This window comes from Phoenix dactylifera, unplaced genomic scaffold (genome assembly GCF_009389715.1).
Source record: "Phoenix dactylifera cultivar Barhee BC4 unplaced genomic scaffold, palm_55x_up_171113_PBpolish2nd_filt_p 001069F, whole genome shotgun sequence".
Taxonomy (NCBI): Eukaryota; Viridiplantae; Streptophyta; class Magnoliopsida; order Arecales; family Arecaceae; genus Phoenix; species Phoenix dactylifera.
In genome coordinates, this window is record NW_024068417.1 from 96,377 (window position 1) to 116,154 (window position 19,778).

The following is a 19,778-nucleotide window of genomic DNA, read 5'->3' on the forward strand; positions in this document are numbered from 1 at the left end:
ATGTACAGGAAAAGTTTGGGATAGCAGCACACTCAAAAGTATAATTCAAATACCAAGATAAGTATGCAAATATAGGTCTTGCCAAGCATACATGAATCACAATCCATACTATTAACCTTCATTTATTATACAAGTAGAATGCACATAAACAATTGTTGCTTCAGATAGCCAAGTTTGGAAAACTAGATATTACACTTAAATCACAAAAAAAACAATCCAAGAAAAGGTACAGGAAAAGTTTGAGATGGCAGTACATTCAAAAGTATACTTCCAACTACCAAGATAAGTATGCAAATATAGGTATTGTCAAGCATCGTGAATCACAATTCACATTGTTAAGCCTTGATTTAGATACAAGTAGAATACACATAATCAATTGCCGCTTCAAATAGCCAAGTTTTGGAAAACTGGATCACACTTAAACTGCAGAAACAACAACCCAAGCCCCTTTAAAATGACAAGACCTTATACTTCAAAAACTGTTCGTCAAATTAAAAGAAGGATTGTTGTCGCTGGGACGTAAGTCACAAACCTTTCTATATGTGAAAAAAAAGGCAATTTAATATACGTTCATCTTATTCTTAATCTAAAAGCGAAAAAACTGAGAGGGTTAGACAAATATACCTCATATCTGTTTGCATTCCAATAAAATTGAGCAGATGATGCTTAAGGTGACATGGCCTGCAGCACACAAACAACACCATGACAACAAAATACACCAAGAGATATAAACATCAGTTGAGCTCAACTCTACAACAACTATTTCTTATATATATTATAAAAAAGAGAACTTTGGCACTCCACCAAGTATGCAAAGAGTTCATGAAATAAAATAGTGGAAATATCGACAATAAGAGAATAAACAGCTTTAAAAAAATAAAAGAAAAGAAAAGAAAAAACAAACAATCAGCCATTAGCCGTTCTATTTATTGAATTTAGACGAAAAAGATCTTAAAAAAATAATAATAACTGAAGATGGATTACTTTTATGGGAGAAAAGCGAACCTCTCGGACACGGGTGGACTCGAGCTGGCGGTCTTCGATGCGGTCGGCGAACTTGTTGACGACTTCGCTCTGCAGCTGTAAGTCCGAGTCCCAACAAACCCTTTGTCTCCTTTCACTATTCTCTCTCTCCGCCTTTATTTTATTTTTCTCTTTAGGAAGGTTCAATTTTCATGAGCCCATGACCAAGATATTTTCTCAAGATGACTAAGCTCAATCTAATTGGACACAAATGAGTTCAACTAGAATTGATGCATATTGGGAAAATAAGATTATCTTGTGAAAGTTTTCAAATGAATTTACATAGTAGAAAATTAAAACAATAAAAAATTAAGATTATCAACAAGTTTATATATTCAATCATGTTAAAAAGAAAAAAAAACTTGCGAGTGATAAGAAGAAGAAAAATAGCCTAAATGATGCTATCAACATAAACATGCCATGTTAGATTAAACATTATCTAGGCACATCGCCATATTATGATTGTCACTTTCTTAATATTTTGTATTAAAAAAAAGTGAGAACTATGAACAACAAAATAATAGCTAAAAGCAATATCAACGCTGGCTTGAGAGTGACTCTTATCTCCATTATTCAATGGATGAAGCACCATTTAGGTACATCCTCATACTGTCATTCTTGTCTTTTTGATATTTAGCCTTTGGCTTTTTTTTTTTTGTGGTACACCGGCTGCTTATACTAATCTCGTGTGAGCACAGCCAATAGAGTTAAAAAAAAGAAGACTACTCAGTGGAGGAGGAACAATAGAATATTGGTCTAGAGGATCTCTCAAGAGTAGTGGGCAGCATGGCAACCCAGTCCGCAGTTCTGTTCATCTCTCGGTATGCATGCACGGCTTGAAATGTATCATACTCCCGCACCAACTACCAGATATCACCAAGAAGTGGATGCTCATCCCCCCTCCTCTAGTATCCACTCAATCACCATGGCTGAGTCCCTCTCAAGGATGATGTTCCTAGCGCCTAACACCTGTCTCGCGTAGGAGATGTCCTCCTACATTGCCCTAAGCTCCGCTCCCAAAACTGATGTCCTGAAGGAGCGTCGCTCTCCCGCCGTTACCAGCCTAGAGAACTGGTCCCTAATCACAAACGCCACACCAGATCTGTCTCCGCCAGCAAGTAGGCTACCATCAAAGTTCACCTTGAGATGGCTGGAGGGTGTGAGCTCGCAAAAAACAAGGACAAACTTGGGTGTTGTAATAGCAGAGAGGGGGTCCCAAATTTCCTAGCTATCCCAGATGAAGCATCCAAAGTAGTCTTAGTGACGTCAACAGCCTGATAGAGTGCCATCTCCACAATAGTCCTTAGGGGCGCCCTCCTGTCCTCAAAGATCCTGTTATTTCTATCTAACCAGATGTGATAAACTAAATAGGCACAGGCGATAACCCCATCCAGCTGTACTCAGCAACCGCAAAGCTACTCTCATATGGCGCAAGAGATCCTCCACTGATGCTGTGGACCTAGGGAAGGGAAGATGTCATACATTTACAAGGAAGGTAATCGTGTCGTAGATTAATTGGTAAACCATAGAATGACATAGGTGGGTATTTGAGGGGTATATATCGATTTTTGGAGGATAAATATTTAATAAGGCTACAAGGATATGCATATAAAAACATTTGTCAATAATTTGGCAAATATTGCTGCTATGACTCATGTAACCTATGCTTGTACATTTCGCTTTCACGGTTTCTTCAAACATCAAAAGTCTACACCGACACATTGTCCCAACCACTTAAATAAATGCAGATGCCGGCACTGGTCATATAGCTCGCAAGCTCCAATTCTATCACATACATCAAAGTGTAGCTATTTTATTGCTTTCCTTAGGTTCTTGCACTTTTTCTCCTTGTCCTCCTATTTTCAACAAATAAACAAGCGGATGGTTACAATGGGATCAAAATGCTACCTGCAGTTGGAGATAAAGGAGGAAAATTATAAGTGGGAGAACCTTCTCGTGAGTGTCTCCAACTTTAATTTCTGTTTTTATGAATCGTGTTCGTGGGAAAGGGGTTAATTCCAATGCTCATGCATCACATGAGCAAACATTAATTTTAAGGCACTATGCATGGGTCCATCGATCCAATGGTCTAGTCAACATCAGATCTAGCTACTTTGCCTCTGTGGAGATATTGCTCATTTGCTCATGCATGTTCAGAGAACAAAGAGATATATAAATAGAGAGAGAACAAAGAGATATATATATATATATATATCCATTAATATTATATATATATATATATATATATATATATATATATATATATATATATATATATATCCATTAATATTAGCAAGCAAGACAGAGAATAATAATGAGAATTAAGTAGAGTCTGCACAGTATCTTGCATCCAATCCGCAGGTGGCGGTAGAAATGCACGGATCTTGTCCCCCTGACAAATCAAGATAGAGAGATATCATGGATCATTGCCTTGGCTTGGGGCTGATCAGCTACATCATCTCGAACATGAAACATAGCTTCTCATGTGGTGCATCATATATACCATGCATCGGAGGTCTTGGGTGGGAACTAAAAGTGAGCCCAAAGGGAGAAGAAGCCTTGACGCATCAGCTATCACAGCCATGTTCGATGTGAAGGACCATCTTTAGCCGTTCCTTGAACAAGGATTCTTGGGTTTTCTTCTGGTTGCTTGCGTTAGATGATTCAGGTTCAGAGAATGGATGCATACCAATCTATCTGTCTGCATCCAGCCAGTCACCATCCATTGGCAAATAGCATGTGATGTGATTAATGTGATGCTCACTTTTCCAAGCCTCCCTCCATGCGCATTTTTATCATCAAGGACTCATTCATGCCACGCCAATTTTTTAGTTGGGAGATGGTTAATCTACATGCTTAATCTGGGAGATGGTTTTACTCAAAAGAAAATCTTATTAATCTACATGCTATTTTTTTCTTCAAATATGAGAATTTTTTTTCCCTTTTTCAATGAAGAAGCGAATGTTTTATGCTGCTTTGGGGAAGGAATTTTTTCGCATTGCCATTTGCTGAATAGAAAAAGAAGGTGTACGTATTCTCCAACAACTATCAAAAACTATGTAACTACGTACGTTGTTTGCATGAGGATTTTAGGATGCTAAAAGGGTGCATAGTTAATGAAAGAGATCGAAGTGGCTTCTCACCCATGAATTTTCCATGATCGCTCGCTCTTTTCGAGCAATACTCCTTCCACTTAGCTCGATCTAAATTAATAACCCTATAGACTCATATTTTGGCACTTTGCTGAAGGTGAACTATGGATTCTATTCTACGTAGATTGGGAGCGGCAAATATCAAGTGGTGGCAATAGTTTTAATTACTTGATGACGAAAATTGAGTTTGGGCAGGCTTTGGGACCAGGGTGGTGGGTGCATTATATAGCATCCGAGATGCATTGTATTAATGTCACCATCCCAGGTGAATGAACTATGGTTTTTGCCAAAATGGAATCCTGTCAGCCAGAAAGTTAAAGAGTATCACGTATGTACCAAAATAAATTGAAGCTAACTAAGGCCCCCAAACCCAATGAAGCCATCAGAATTTGGAAGGACATTAGCATGGTGATCCACGCTTCCATCAAGCTTCCATTGCAGGCTTGAGCACAGAACAATCATATTCTGCTGCAACCAAGACTGGTAATTAATTTGACATCTTCCGTCCACGACCGTCCAATTGACTTCTTCCGTCCCTCTCATCATAACGGTGCTGTAGATGGCCGCCATCGAAAGATGAGTAGCTAGGCATGCATCAAGGGATGGACAATCATCAAATAAGAGGGTTTACAAATGCATGCCGTATAATACACGGTGCACGTCGCTTGTAACAAGTTGTGCATGACAAACAAAACAGATCACGGGGTATAAGGGGTAACGACTGTGACTACCCATTGTTCCGAGATATCTAGATAATATTGAAGGATGGAGGGATATTTCAGACCAAACATATTTTTTGAAAAGCCAACGGAGCTGCAGATTGGATAGCTGCTTATGTGGTCTGTCATTTTGATAGAACGGCTAGTTGCTTTGGGCATTTCAAAATATTTTATTTTTTAATTTTTAGTGGACGCATACGTACGCGTCAAATATAATCTATCCGTTTTAAGAAGAAGAAAAAAAAAAAAATCACGCATGATGGCATCCATGCATGCATAAACCCGACAACGTGGGGGAGCAGGAGCCCAAGATCGGGCGACGGTGGCCAAGGGGAATATCGAGTTAGTTGGGAGGAGCGCGTGCATTAAAAAGGACGGCGCATTGTCAAATGGGGCTGATCTTCCGGTGGCCAAGTGGGGCTGAGCTGTTCGTCACTGGCTAACTTTACGCGGCGAGAACGAATAACGGATTCAGTGAGAGCTCCACCAACCAGCATGGCAGCATTTAATTCTCAGTCTATATATACACCGTACTAACTCAGGCTTCAGCCCCGGAAGTGTTAAGTGCTGGAGTTGTAGCGAGAAGATGGGAAGGCTTATGAAGTGTTTGGGGGGACTGGGGCTATTGGTGATGGCCCTGGTCATGGTCGTGGGGTTGGCCCAAGGGCGTCAGTTAGAGAAAGATTTCCTTCTTGGTGGTGAGGATGGACTTGGAGGTGGTGGTGGCTTCGGAGGAGGCGCCGGCGGTGGGGCTGGTCGAGGGCCTCGAGGCCTTGGTCATGGTGGTGGAGTTGGAGGTGGTGGGGGATTTGGGGGTGGTAAAGGTGGTGGCGGGGGGATTGGTGGTGGAGCTGGTGGAGGGTTTGGTGGCGGTGGCGGTGCTGGTGGTGGGTTTGGAGGTGGTAAAGGTGGTGGTGGAGGTTTTGGTGGTGGCGCTGGTGGAGGGGTAGGAGGTGGCGGTGGTGCCGGTGCTGGTGGTGGATTTGGAGGTGGCAAAGGTGGTGGTGGAGGTATTGGCGGCGGTGCTGGTGGCGGCGGTGGTGCTGGCGGTGGCTTTGGAGGTGGAAAAGGTGGTGGAGCTGGTGGAGGGGCTGGCGGTGGAGCTGGTGGAGGGGCTGGCGGTGGAGCTGGTGCTGGTGGTGGAGCTGGTGGAGGGGCTGGCGGTGGAGGTGGTGCTGGTGGTGGATTTGGAGGTGGCAAAGGTGGTGGAGCTGGTGGTGGATCTGGAGGTGGCAAAGGTGGTGGAGCTGGTGGAGGGGCTGGCGGTGGAGGTGGTGCTGGTGGTGGATTTGGAGGTGGCAAAGGTGGTGGAGCTGGTGGTGGCTTTGGAGGTGGCAAAGGTGGTGGAGCTGGTGGAGGGGCTGGCAGTGGAGGTGGTGCTGGTGGTGGCTTTGGAGGTGGCAAAGGTGGTGGAGCTGGTGGAGGGATTGGTGTTGGAGGTGGCAAAGGTGGTGGAGCTGGTGGAGGGATTGGTGGTGGAGCTGGCAGTGGAGGTGGTGCTGGTGGTGGCTTTGGAGGTGGCAAAGGTGGTGGAGCTGGTGGAGGGGCTGGCAGTGGAGGTGGTGCTGGTGGTGGCTTTGGAGGTGGCAAAGGTGGTGGAGCTGGTGGTGGCTTTGGAGGTGGCAAAGGTGGTGGAGCTGGTGGTGGAGCTGGTGGAGGGGCTGGCAGTGGAGGTGGTGCTGGTGGTGGCTTTGGAGGTGGCAAAGGTGGTGGAGCTGGTGGAGGGATTGGTGGTGGAGCTGGTGGAGGGGCTGGCGGCGGCGGCGGTGCTGGGGGTGGCTTTGGAGGTGGAGCTGGTGGAGGCGCTGGCGGCGGCGGCGGAGCTGGTGGAGGGGTTGGCGGCGGCGGCGGTACTGGTGGTGGCTTTGGAGGAGGCAAGGGTGGTGGGATTGGTGGCGGAGCTGGCGGAGGGGCTGGTGGTGGGGGTGGAGCCGGTGGAGGACTCGGCGGCGGCGGCGGCGAAGGCGGAGGAGTTGGAGGTGGCTCAGGTGGAGGTTTCGGAGGCGAAAGTGGCGCCGGTGGAGGATTCGGAGGTGGTGAAGGAGGAGGCGGCGGTTTCGGTGGTGGAGCTGGAGGCGGCGGTGGTGGAGGATTGGGAGGAGGCGGCGGGGGTGGCTTCTAAGAATATTTACTAGCTTCCTCAAAGTAAAGCCTAGAGAGAACCACGTATGCATACGTAATGTACTTAAGCTACGCGGGGGAATAAATCTCCTAGCCTAATAATTTTAAATTAACGGAGTGATTATTATATTTGCACCTTGGTCGATGATTTGTGTGCCGGTATCTTTGATATATTTCTTGTCTGGGATGTCCAAAATAACGTAATACTATGGCCGTTACCAACATATTTATTTCATAATAACATTGGTTCATATTGTGCATGGTAGGATTCAACCATCTTTCATGCTTATCTACTATATTTAATGAAAGAAGTTTTAAGGCCAGACTGTCCTTTTATTACGTTTTTTTTTTCTCTTTTGAAACGAAGCACTTGCAGCAATGTTAGTATATTTAATTGTGGAAAATGCAGCCATGCATGTGCACTTCAGAATTTCTAGAAGTCTAAAAATTGATCTTGTTGAAATCTTATGAAGATTGTTGATAGATTTTTTTATTCTATTGCCTCTCCATTTTGCATCATTTGGATATACGAGCTTGTAGTCTACTGGTGAACTTAGATCGACCCCAACCCTATTTAGATGGAATTTGGTTCTAACTATATTTGATAGAACCAACATGAGACTCTATAGCAGGCTAGCTGGCACCTTCTAAGGCCAAGCATATTAATAGCCACCTCTTTTTTCTGAATAAATACCTTTTGCTTGATGTCTAGCTTCCATTCATCGATCGCCATCACTAATTAATGTGACTTCATGATCATATTCTCACTAGAACTACTATAATAAATACAAAGAGCAAAACGAAACGCATAAGAAGTAATAAATTCATGCACTATTTCCAGCTATGATTACCATGGTACCAATTTTCTTGTCAAAGAATATGACATTTAAATGAATTACATAGACCTAGTAATGGAGGCATGCAGTCTTGATCAATAATAGTAAGCCGCTGCCAAATTCATGCATTATTTCTAGCTAACATTACCATGGTAATTAACCTTGTTTTTTTTTAAAAAAGAACCATACATCATGTATGAATTACATGGAGCTAGTAATGATGACAAGGGGTCTTCAATAATAGTATGCCGGCAGCCATTCCTTCCCATTGATGAAATCAATGCTTATGAATGGAGCAGCCTCCTCGTCAGTGAGTTGGCGTGCCCATGGGACACGTTGAGCCGTGTCTGCACCTGGTCCATGGCAGTCGTGCTCTCCATGGAGTAGATGGCTGCACAAACCAAAAGAAATTTCTAAGTGGCTTGCACCAACCAAACCTAGTGATTTAAAGCCTTCGTTTGCAATGACTCAGATTTTTATATCAAGGCAATATATAATGTCTGTATGATGGCGAGATATATATATCAGTATATGTTTAGGTCGAGGAGTGCATCGAGGGTTGCAGGCGCTTACTTGGCGGAGCCATCGTAGCTCCAGTGGGTCCAGCCATCAGGAGTAATGGTCTTGGAGAGATAGGTCTTGGAAAAAATGACCCGAGAGTGAGCTCCTTTAGCTCGACCCAAGTAGACATTGCCAATGCCATATATCTTGCCTTTCAAGAACACGAAGCCGCTGTCTTCATCTGCAGACTGTCTGTTTTGAGCTGTGATTGAGCCAAGAATTTTTGTCCTTCGATCCGTGAGAACGAAGATCTCGCAGCTCTGCATTCATGGCCGGAGGAGTGTTACAAACGGGAGGAGACAGGAAGGTAAAGACTAGACCTGAATTGTATTATAAAAAACAGACATCTGATTCCTTAATATGAAAGGATTTGATTAAAGTTCAGCAGAAGTGTTTAATATTATAAATAATCAATTAGTCTTCCATTTACTAAAATTTCAACCTTACTGGCAAGCTAAGTGTCTAGCAAGATATTGCATGGTCACATATATTTGCTTATAAATGGAATATATACGTGAAAGTGTATGTAAGCACCAATAGGACCGGCAACATTCAACTCTCAGCAGTTGGATGCAAATTTACTTTGGTCTTTTCAGGGACCTGTCATATTTTAAGATTTGAAAAGTTCTAATCTGTTTTATGTCCTAAGTAATTTATACATAATTCCAGGATGCGTAACAGGATGGAATTCCATATATTAATCAAGGTGGCAATCGGCTGTAAATTTGCTCAACCTTTCTATTCTTCTTTGACTTTGTGCTGCAAAACCGACGCAGTTTAATGGCAGAAGACTTGGATGATAATGATGATGGTGGTGGTTAGTAGACGTAAACTTTCTCATGTATAATTAAGTCAAATCATAAGATTTTTTTTCCCTCAAAAAAAAAACATGAATCAGAAGATATTTCAAGTTTATTTATGGTCTTAGTTAAGATACAGCGCCACCTTCATGAGATCATAGACTTGCCTGAAAGATTGACTGGCCACGGCCAAAGATGAAATCAATGTTGCCTTGGATGTAGCAGCTTTCGTAGTAATGCCTGCCCTTGTGATCAAAGAGGGTGTTGTGGGCACTATAGAAGGCACAATGATAGAAAGCCACCTTATCTCCAGCCACCATGGCTGCCACCGACTGCTTGAATGGAGCATCAGGAGCACCAACCAGAGCATCATTCTGTCATACGCGTCATTTTAACTCTTCGATTAGGTTTTGGAGATAGCTATCGTAACTGTAATCATGGAGGCGAATGTTTAGGTGGACTAGAACTTGAAAAAAAACAGAGATGAACCTTGAAGCTAATGCCGAACACGATGATGTTGTCGGCCCAGACAGAGAAGGATGCGGACTCTGTGTTGTTATTGCAGCTCTCATCCCAAAGGATGGCGGTCCTTCCTTTGCCATTTCCTCTTAGGAATATATATGACTTTCTCTCTGGGATTACAACCTTCTCTCTGCCCATGATCATGCCAACAAACATTGCAGGGATCGATGTAAGAAAAATGAAGAAGTCTTAAGTACATGTGGCGCATAACTGATCCATACACGTCTTTGCTTGAATTCTACCTTCAAGAATAATATCATATGGTGTAAAAGTATAAATCAACCTAGATATATCTACATTTTGCTCACACCTAGAACCCAGGCATTTTGTGTCTCATAATTCTAACTCGAACGCCATTTGTTTTAGAAAGACAATGGTTTCTGTCATTCGGACTTGAGTTAGGCAATGACTTGCACGGTATAATATCATAATTCTATGGTTATATATCTACCTGTAGATTCCGGCACGGAGGTGGATGATGATCCACTGGGAATTCCCGTCAGGGACTGCATCAATGGCGGCCTGCACCGATTGGAACTCCTCCTTCGGACCGACAAGGATGGTGCGGTTGGTAGCGATCTTGGAAGTCAGGAGAGGACCTTGGATGATGTCTGTACTTTTTACGGAAATGGCTCCTCCAAGGATGGAAGAGAGGGAGAGGATGAAGACCGCAACGGCGGCCCACGACGAGATGAAGAGATGACACAATGAGGACGCTGCCATGTTTTTCACCCTGCGGGATGACCCTTCCCGGAGGAAGAAGAGGGGTATAAGAAAAGCTCTATCGTTAACGCCGGTTGCTTTGTTCTCTGGCTTCCAGAGGCCGAGAGGGAAACACGGGAGCTGTTTAAAGCCGACTGTTTAAGATCCTGTAATCTGTCAACAAATAGCACTAAGATAGAGCAAAGGTTTTGGTGCAAAGTGAAAACTAGCAACATTTGTGGTGCCATGGTGGGTCTAGCCTCGTCCACTTGTTCATAAGAAAATTGCTCAGGCCTCAGCTAACTAGCAACATTTGTGGTGCCATGGTGGGTCTAGCCTCATCCAATTGTAATTTCTTCGGTTTTGGGACATGAACATATGTCGTATACATGTGATTATCTGATCATGATATCCAAGACATACATGATACATGCAAGAAATAGTAAGGATGATCACGTCCAATTTGACAAATAATTTATTTTTCATATAAAAAAGTGAAAACAATACCAAACGGTCCTAAGTTTTTGAATGGATGCAACATAAATGTTAAAATTTATATTTATCTATATTTTGATTAAGTTATGTTTAGTGAAACCAATTAAATTATATGGATGCAACTTTGCTACTAGCTCCTAGCTTTCAGCCCAGTGCAGGTCATCTGAAATAGAACCATTTGCTTCTTGACTCCGGAAAATAAGAGAGCACTTTCATTTGGTTTAATAGGATAGATGCATGACGGCATAAGTCCAGAAACAGATCTATTTAACATGCATCTAGCATAAATCTATATCAAGCCTAGTTTTCAATCTAAATCCATTAAATTTGATACGGTGTTGTCTGAAACATTTCTACTAGACAGTGAACATGTTTAACCAAGTATCATTGGGTTGAACTCGATCCATTAGGCTCAGATCCAGATCGAGATTCTTTCTAGTCCCAACTTAGTCTAGAGAAGATCTATCTTCCAATCACCCCTATTCATGATTGGCTTGACAAGGTCGGGATTAGATAAGACTCATGTGCCTAGACTAACCAAACTTCAACATATGGACCTCACAAAATTAGATGAGGCTTGGAGTGGTTCCTGGTGTTACCCATAAAACTTGTTCGCTAAATACGGACAGTTTTTGGCATTAGACCACTCCTTAATGCACTTCCAATCAAATCAATTGAGCTCCTGCCCGACCGTTCATGTCAAACGGCCCAAACCAAAACACAATCCAATGGGCCAGAGAGTTCAAACAAAATAATCAAGCGAGCATATAGCAAGAGAAGAGAGTGTTACATGGGCATAAAAGTGGATCGTATAATATCCATTTGGATCTATTTTCATATCTAAATTTATCTGAATCTACATAGAAATTCAAGTATCCAACCAATATCCATGTTCGTATCCATACCTATCAAAGAAAAATGAATATGGATATGGATATGAATACGAACACAGATATGGATATTTTTGTATCAATTCCAGCTTGGACTTTTCCAAAAGTCCCCTTCGAGGACTGGTGGACGGTGATGAACTTCGAGATCATAGCAGATCCAGCAGTGGTCGAGATACAGCACAACCAAATCAGAATAAAAGAGCAGAAGTAGAGGGATTATACTGCTTTTTTTTTTTCGGGTAGAGGGGTACTGTATCTTTAAAGAACAGTTAAATCTAATCATGAAACAACTTCAGGGAGCACATGGTAGGTTAGCACAGAGCTTGCATCTTAATAAATATTAAACGGGTATTATCTTTCCATAACCAAACCTATTTGAAGTTGCTATCAATTGGCCACTGTTATCAGGATTTATATATTTAGAGTCAGACTAGTATCCAAATTGATGTCTATGGTAATTAACATGTTCCATAATTTTTTTTTTTGGGATGAAGAGAAATAGCCACCCACTTTATTATACGAAATTTAAACTAAATGAGTATATTAATGTACATGAAGGTATACAACTTGTTCCATAACTCGATGCAGTAGCTGAATACCTTATTCAAGGATGCCTGCTTCATCCATGGAGGCCACCGTGGCAACAGCCAAGGCCGCGTTCTTGGTGTGATCAGTGCAAAAATCACAATGCAGGCTCGCATTATAGATATTGTAACCTCTTTTTATGAACTTGACATGAGCTAAAAATTTCAGACAAGAGGAATGTTGTAGCTTGAGAGGCGTGTAGGCATGTTGTGTATCGCTTAACTTCACAGTTGGTATATATACGGTGCCATCCACCACCTGTTCATTTAGATCTGCCACAATCTACATTTAGATCTACCACAATCTAGCTAGAAGGAGAGTAAGAGAAAAGGAACTGGTTAGTCAGTTAATTAGTTTGCATAAAAAATAGAACAGGCGATAGCTTTATGTCCATTGTATGAATTTAACAATCACTGAAAAATATGTGATACTCTTGCAAAAAAAGGTATCTTGCTTGGAATCATAAGAAAAAAGGATCTTGATAACTCGGAGGTGTCACGCCCCTGCCTGCGCGGGGCACGTGAGGCACCCAGTGCCCACGTGGGGGCCACATGAGGGGGGAACACGGGGCTCCCCTGCCAGATATTGTCTGGTTCTGGGGCTTCACGCAAGCATCCTTTACCCCTCTCCGGTTTTATTTTTCACCCAAAACGTGTCTGCAGGATTTGGAGACACCCGCCTCATATGCCTAGGCTCTGGAACGAGTCTTTCCGATGTGGGACTATTGGGCCTTACACCCTTCCCACCATCGGACAAGAGCCGTCCTCGGCTCTGATACCAAATGTCACGCCCCCGCCTCTGCGAGGCACGTGAGGCACCTAGTGCCCACGTGGGGGCCACATGAGGGGGGAACACGGGGCTCCCCTGTCAGATATTGTCCGGTTCTGAGGCTTCACGCAAGCGTCCTTCACCCCTCCCCGGTTTTGTTTTCCTCCCAAAACGCGTCTGCAGGATTTGGAGACACCTGCCTCATATGCCCAGGCTCTGGAACGAGTCTTTCCGATGTGGGACTATTGGGCCTCACACTCTTCCCACCATCGGACAAGAGCCGTCCTTGGCTCTGATACCAAATGTCACGCCCCCGCCTCTGCGAGGCACGTGAGGCACCTAGTGCCCATGTGGGGGCCACATGAGGGAGGAACACGTGGCTCCCTTGCCAGATATTATCCGGTTCTGGGGCTTCATGCAAGCGTCCTTCACCCCTCTCCGGTTTTGTTTTCCACCCAAAATGCGTCTGCAGGATTTGGAGACACCCGCCTCATATGTTCAGGCTCTGGAACGAGTCTTTCCGATATGGGACTATTGGGCCTCACACCCGCCCCGTGTTCCCCCCTCATGTGGCCCCCACGTGGGCACTAGGTGCCTCACGTGCCTTGCAGAGGCGGGGGCGTGACATTTGGTATCAGAGCCGAGGACGGCTCTTGTCCGATGGTGGGAAGGGTGTGAGGCCCAATAGTCCCACATCGGAAAGACTCGTTCCAGAGCCTGGGCATATGAGGCGGGTGTCTCCAAATCCTGCAGACGCATTTTGGGTGGAAAACAAAACCGGGGAGGGGTGAAGGACGCTTGCGTGAAGCCCCAGAACCAGACAATATCTGGCAGGGGAGCCCCGTGTTCCCTCCTCATGTGGCCCCCACGTGGGCACTGGGTGCCTCACGTGCCCCGCGCAGGCGGGGGCGTGACATTTGGTATCAGAGCCGAGGACGACTCTTGTCCGATGGTGGGAAGGGTGTGAGGCCCAATAGTCCCACATCGGAAAGACTTGTTCCAGAGCCTGGACATATGAGGTGGGTGTCTCCAAATCCTGCAGACACGTTTTGGATGGAAAACAAAACCGGGGAGGGGTGAAGGACGCTTGCGTGAAGCCCCAGAATCGGACAATATCTGGCAGGGGAGCCCCGTGTTCCCCCCTCATGTGGCCCCCACGTGGGCACTAGGTGTCTCACGTGCCTCGCAGAAGCGGGGGCGTGACATTTGGTATCAGAGCCAAGGACGGCTCTTGTCCGATGGTGGGAAGGGTGTGAGGCCCAATAATCCCACATCGGAAAGACTCGTTTCAGAGCCTGGGCATATGAGGCGGGTGTCTCCAAATCCTGCAGACGCGTTTTGGGAGGAAAACAAAACGGAGGAGTGGTGAAGGACGCTTGCGTGAAGCCCCAAAACCGGACAATATCTGGCAGGGGAGCCCCGTGTTCCCCCCTCATGTGGTCCCCATGTGGGCACTAGGTGCCTCACGTGCCTCGCGCAGGCGGAGGTGTGACAGGAGGAATTCAGTAGAAAATAATTAAGAAATGCGGCAGTGCATTGGTAAGTTCATATCGTAAGAATTTAGTGATAATTTGTATACATTTGCATGCATAAGAGTAATTTGGAAAGGTATAAAGAAAGAACGAGCAGTGGATGAACCCGGAAACGACATACGATTAATAAAATTTTTGTTCCACATAAATAGAAGTTTACAAGAAAGTTTATGTCCAACAGGGACTGATCTGATCAAGGTTCTCTCTCTCTCTCTCTCTCCCCCCTCTCTTTAAAAGAAAGAAATGGAGGAAATGAAATACTCCCCACAAATTAATTGATGGAAAAGTTTATGTACAAAAGCAGGTGAGAAAAAGATTAAAAAGAAGAAGTATGGCAGCGATCGTTAGGGTCGTAGCTAGCGAGGGTTGCAATAAAGAAGAGATGATGGATAAGAGTTTCTTGCAACGATCTTGTTGGGGGAAAAATGAATTGCCCAAAACACGCGGATACATCGCCGGCACGTAATGACAAGTACAACGACAGCAACCCTCAAAGCGCCCGACCTTAGCGCGCCCGACCTCAAGGCACCCGACCTCAGGGCGCCCGACCTCAGCGCGCCCGACCTCAGAGCTCGCAGCCTTGTGGCCTTAGTCTCGGTTAAACTGAGCCCGATCGACCTCAAGCCCAAAGGAGACCCAGTCAAAGGACGAAGTAGACCTCTCCACTCCACCGGAAATCAAGCCCCTCTTCTCCTCATCCGGGATCCAATCCCGCGATCTCCGCCCCAGCGACTGTCAACGATTAAATGCGCACGATCTCAACGGACCTCCAGCCGGCCCAAAATTTTAGGTCATCTATGGCAACTCATTAATTTACACGATCTCGTCTAATCATCTACGGCAACTCATTAATTCACACGATCATGTCCAATCATGACGGTAACTCATTAATTCGCACAATCACATCACAGGTAACTTACACACCCCTCTTATAAAAAGGGGATCATATTTTTCCATTGGGAGACTCTCTCTCTCTTTCCAGAAAAAACCTCCCTCTGACTTAAGCATCGGAGGGCCGGCATCGGATACTCAGGCCACCGGCTTCTTGTAGGTCCCTTGGAGGACGCAGTCCGTTGATGCACCACCTGCCGGAGCTCCTTCTCCTCAGCCCGCGGTCGCTCCTGGGTCTAATTTCCAGCAACACGTCTAAACTGCTTAGTTGGGAAGATGGTCTCCCAAATCCTTGAAGATGCGTAGAATGCTGCACATCATGCTGCACATCATGGTCTCCCAAATCCTTGAAGATGCACATCATGCTGCATATGTGAGAGTTTCTTAATTTCACACCCAATCTGCCAACAAAATGCGGTTAATTACCAGCTGATTCTATGCTCTTTCGATGGAGAAATACTTCCTCGTAACATAAAACTAAGCATAAAGAAGCATAGACTTATGAAAAATTCCTAGGCGTAAGAAATGAAGGGCTCGTTTGGTTTGCGGGAAGCATTTTTTCTCATAGGAATATGATTCATGGAAAGTAAATTTCAAGGAAGAGGATACCTAGGAAAATACTTTTGGCATGTTTAATTGACTATGGAAAAGTAATAGATTTCCAAAATGTTTATGTTTGGTTGACCATCCACTTTCCTAAAAAAGTTATGTATAATTCCTATTATACCCTTAATAAAAATTAGGTCTTTAATGCCTCTTTAATGCTTCTTTAATGCTGAAGGATCTTTTTGGAAAAAAATAAAAATAAAGTGATTTCCGCCTCGTGGGAAAGTAACTTTTCCATGTTTCTTATAGAAAAGTCTTTCCCATGAAATGTGAGAATCATATTCCAATGAAAATGCAACTTTTCCGTTTCTCTCCTTTGAAAACTCCAACCAAACAAGAGGCATCTCATTACTTTTCCCTTGACCACACTTTCCTCCTTCTTTTTCCGCGAACCAAACGAGCCCGAAAGGAAAATATCAGCAAAGGAAACAGTGTTTTGATATTCCACGCATGATAGGCATACAGCCATGCCAGGGCGCTGTTATCACTCTTTATTTTTTTTTTTTTTCTTCAGTGTATGTGTATTTGCATCGCCCATGCAAGTCTAAGAGGAAAAATTCTTCATCTGTATGACATGTCATTAAATATTAATAAATAAGATAGAGAGAGAGTAGTAAACTTTTGCACTTCAAGTCTGGTATTTTGCGTTAACAGCCAGCATGGCCCGCCATAAATTCTTTACTTGCACAAGCGCACATAGAGAGTACTCGCATTTATATATTTTCTTTGTTTTCTTTTTCTTTTTAAAAAAACGGTTGTGGATCCACCACTCATTTCCTTGGCATAACAAAATGGAAAGCCGGAGGTGCCGGGAAACACCCAGCACAAAATGGTTTCTGTACATGACCAGTTCCAAGCAAACACCTTGATCTGCCGAGAAAGAAATAGAGAATCGAAGACGGCAAACTAAAATGAGGTTGGTATCCAAAGAGCAGAAGGGATAAGGATAAAAGTTTGAAGGTGATGTCGAACAGCCAGCTTGCATGGCGAAAATTTCTGCCTGGGTCCGGGTCTGGGGCTGGCACACACCTCTTCCTTTTAGATTAGCCGTGTAAGAAACCAGTCCATGCATTAGTGGAAGCATGAATCATCTATAAAACTACAACGTTGCTTTATTTTATTTTGAGAAAAACATGGGTTAAAATATTTAATTAATATTTTTTTGCTAGCTTTTTTTAATGAGATTCTGCAGCATTATTGTAAAACCCTAGAACTGGGCCCGGTCCAAGTGACCGGCCCAGTCCCAAAATCTCAGCCTCACATGCAACGCACGTGAGGCGACGGGATGGATTTGTTTCCATCCCGAAGAAGAAGGAAGCCCTGTTTTTAGGGCTTCCTCTCCTCCTTGCGGCCACCGAGAAGAGCCGTCGAAAGAGAGAGTGGGGGAGAAAGGGGCCAGTTGGGTTTCTTCTTCTTCTCCTTCTTCTTCATTTTTGTCAGTACGAAGGGGGGGGTCTTCTTCTTCTTTTCCGTCGGAGAGGGGGAGGCGCCGGTCTTCGTCGGGGCTGAGGTAAGAATCTCTCACCTTCTTCTCCTTTTCTTCTGATGCTTGGCCACGATGTGTGGTGGTTGGGGCCGGCCGATCGCCGGATTTGGGTCCAAAACGGCTTGCCCTAGCCGTCGGCGTGTTCGCCGCCGCCAGTCGCCGGGGGTGGCCGGGCTTGCTCCGCCACCTCCTGCCGCTGCCAAGGCCGGCCACCGCGGCCGCCTTGGGTTCGATCGAGAGGAGAGAAGAGGGGGCGGCGACAGGGGGTCATGGGGTCACCTGTTTCACCGAAGGAGAAGAAGGGAATCGGGAGAGAAAAGAAGAAAGAAGAAAAAGAAGAGGGAAAAAGAAAAGAGAAAAGAAGAAAGAATAAAGAGAAAAGAAGAAAGAATAAAGAGAAAAGAAGAAAGAAGAAAAAGAAAAGAAAAGAAAAAAAGAAAAGAAAAGAAAAGAAAAAAAAAATATATATATATAAAAGAAGGGTGGTTTACGGGTATGAACCCGGATCCGAACCCGAACTCGGGGTGCTAGACACTTCAGCAGGGTCGGTCCTGGGAGAATGTTAAAATTTAGGTTTTATATATATATATTGTGATGAATTTTAAAAGAAAATATGGTTTTTGAATATTAGGTTCTGCGAGGGATTTGCGGAATTAATTGGATTTGTTGTGGATCGCGTTCGCAAGGTAAGTGATGAACCTCTTTACTAGATTTATCGGCAAACTATGTATATGTTTTACGAATTGAATTGTTTGTGATTTCGAATTTAATGCATGGATTATATGTGTATTTTAGAATATTGTATGATTCTGATTGGACGTATTTGCTTCTGGTTCAAATTGTGTTTAATTACTCTAACATTGTACCCTTTGGTTTGGAACATTAAATATAATGTAAGAAAAGATTATGACTTGAAATAGATTCAGGCTTGCAGTCGGGCTATGTTGAGGACCCTGCCAATGGGGGCTAATACATTGGTATCGCAAGAAGAATAGTCGGTGATATGACCCTACCACAGGGAACATGTGGTCATGGTTCCTGGCTGTTGAGTTGGATCTTATAAATTGAAAGAAATTAAGATATGAACAACATTTGGTTTGACACGGTACGTTTTCTTTTATATAACTGGAATATGAAATAGAGAACAAACTGAACTATCGACCTGGCTATGTTGAGGACCCCGCCAATGGGGGCAGATACGTTGGCAATTGACTGTCCTGAAGGACTCACCGCAAGAAGATTAGTCGGTGTTGATGACCCTGCCACAGGGAACATGTGGTCATAGTCCAGGATCGACATGATAAATTGAATATATGAAAGAATCTTGAAACCGCGAAAAGAATCTTATGAATTCAAGAAATATTTGACTTATACTTTGGAACTGCATATTTATTTATTTTCACATATTATTGCTTGATTTATCTAGCTAGAGTGTTCATTACTTACTGGGTTGTCTAGCTTATTATATTATCTCTTATTGTTTTACAGATTTCGAGAACTAATCTATTGGGGATTCAAATTGGGGAGAGCGACTAGAAGGATTGTGGCACAAGTTATCTTAGATTAGGGTTATTTAAGTTGATTTGTTATTATGGACATTTATTATGATTGGTGGACTTTTGTTATTTTAAGAACTAGGTTTCTGCATGTTGGTAAATGATTATTCCGCTGCGTATTTAGACTTGTGAGACCTTATGACTTGAGTTAGTCAATGGAATAAGATTGTATTTATTCAGTTAAATTATTTTAGAATTGCATAATTGAGGTGTTTGGTTTAGATGCCTTGCATGCTCGTGGGGAGAGTTTCCTACGGGTGTGCGGCGGTTGGTGCGACCCCCGGCCCGCGATCTCGGGACGGGGGCGTGACAATTATAATACTAGCTAACTAACTGTTGTTACTACAAAAACCTACCCTACAAGATGATGTTTCGGTGCTCACAGCTACCCTAGTTGGTAAAGAGTGATCTAGTAGAACCTGGCCATTTTATTAGTAATTGAATCGGAGTTTGATTGGTTGCAACAAAAATGGATCAAGAGAACAGGTATCTTAGAATTATATATTTAGTTTTTTTTTCTTTTCTATCGGTTC

General features: G+C 43.7%; 2 protein-coding genes across 2 annotated transcripts; one reads left to right on the forward strand and one right to left on the reverse strand.

The window, feature by feature from the left end:
• Positions 1-5,598: 5,598 nt before the first annotated feature.
• LOC120107901 lies at positions 5,599-7,239 on the forward strand. Its single transcript, XM_039121417.1, has 3 exons — positions 5,599-5,796; positions 5,845-6,522; positions 6,601-7,239. The coding sequence occupies exons 1-3, from the start codon at positions 5,599-5,601 to the stop codon at positions 7,027-7,029; spliced, it is 1,305 nt and encodes a 434-aa protein (XP_038977345.1). The 3' UTR covers positions 7,030-7,239.
• Positions 7,240-7,356: 117 nt separating this feature from the next.
• On the reverse strand, positions 7,357-10,715 carry LOC103701137 (probable pectinesterase 67). Its single transcript, XM_008783111.3, has 5 exons — positions 10,186-10,715; positions 9,702-9,864; positions 9,380-9,586; positions 8,425-8,672; positions 7,357-8,242 (listed from the first exon to the last, which is right to left on the reverse strand). The coding sequence occupies exons 1-5, from the start codon at positions 10,455-10,457 to the stop codon at positions 8,086-8,088; spliced, it is 1,047 nt and encodes a 348-aa protein (XP_008781333.2). The 5' UTR covers positions 10,458-10,715; the 3' UTR covers positions 7,357-8,085.
• Between the last annotated feature and the right edge of the window lie 9,063 nt (positions 10,716-19,778).

What these genes read in the sequence shown, in the direction of transcription:
- LOC103701137 (XM_008783111.3), bottom strand. Translation starts at nt 10,457, where the DNA reads ATGGCAGCGTCCTCATTGTGTCATCTCTTCATCTCGTCGTGGGCCGCC. An exon ending in CTCCGTGCCGGAATCTACAG is followed by an intron (nt 9,865 to 10,185) that starts GTAGATATATAA and finishes GATCATGGGCAG; the next exon opens with AGAGAAGGTTGTAATCCCAG. An exon ending in AGCTACGATGGCTCCGCCAA is followed by an intron (nt 8,243 to 8,424) that starts GTAAGCGCCTGC and finishes TGGTTTGTGCAG; the next exon opens with CCATCTACTCCATGGAGAGC.
- LOC120107901 (XM_039121417.1), top strand. Translation starts at nt 5,599, where the DNA reads ATGGACTTGGAGGTGGTGGTGGCTTCGGAGGAGGCGCCGGCGGTGGGG. An exon ending in TGGTGGTGGGTTTGGAGGTG is followed by an intron (nt 5,797 to 5,844) that starts GTAAAGGTGGTG and finishes GTGGAGGGGTAG; the next exon opens with GAGGTGGCGGTGGTGCCGGT. An exon ending in TGGCTTTGGAGGTGGCAAAG is followed by an intron (nt 6,523 to 6,600) that starts GTGGTGGAGCTG and finishes GAGGTGGCAAAG; the next exon opens with GTGGTGGAGCTGGTGGAGGG.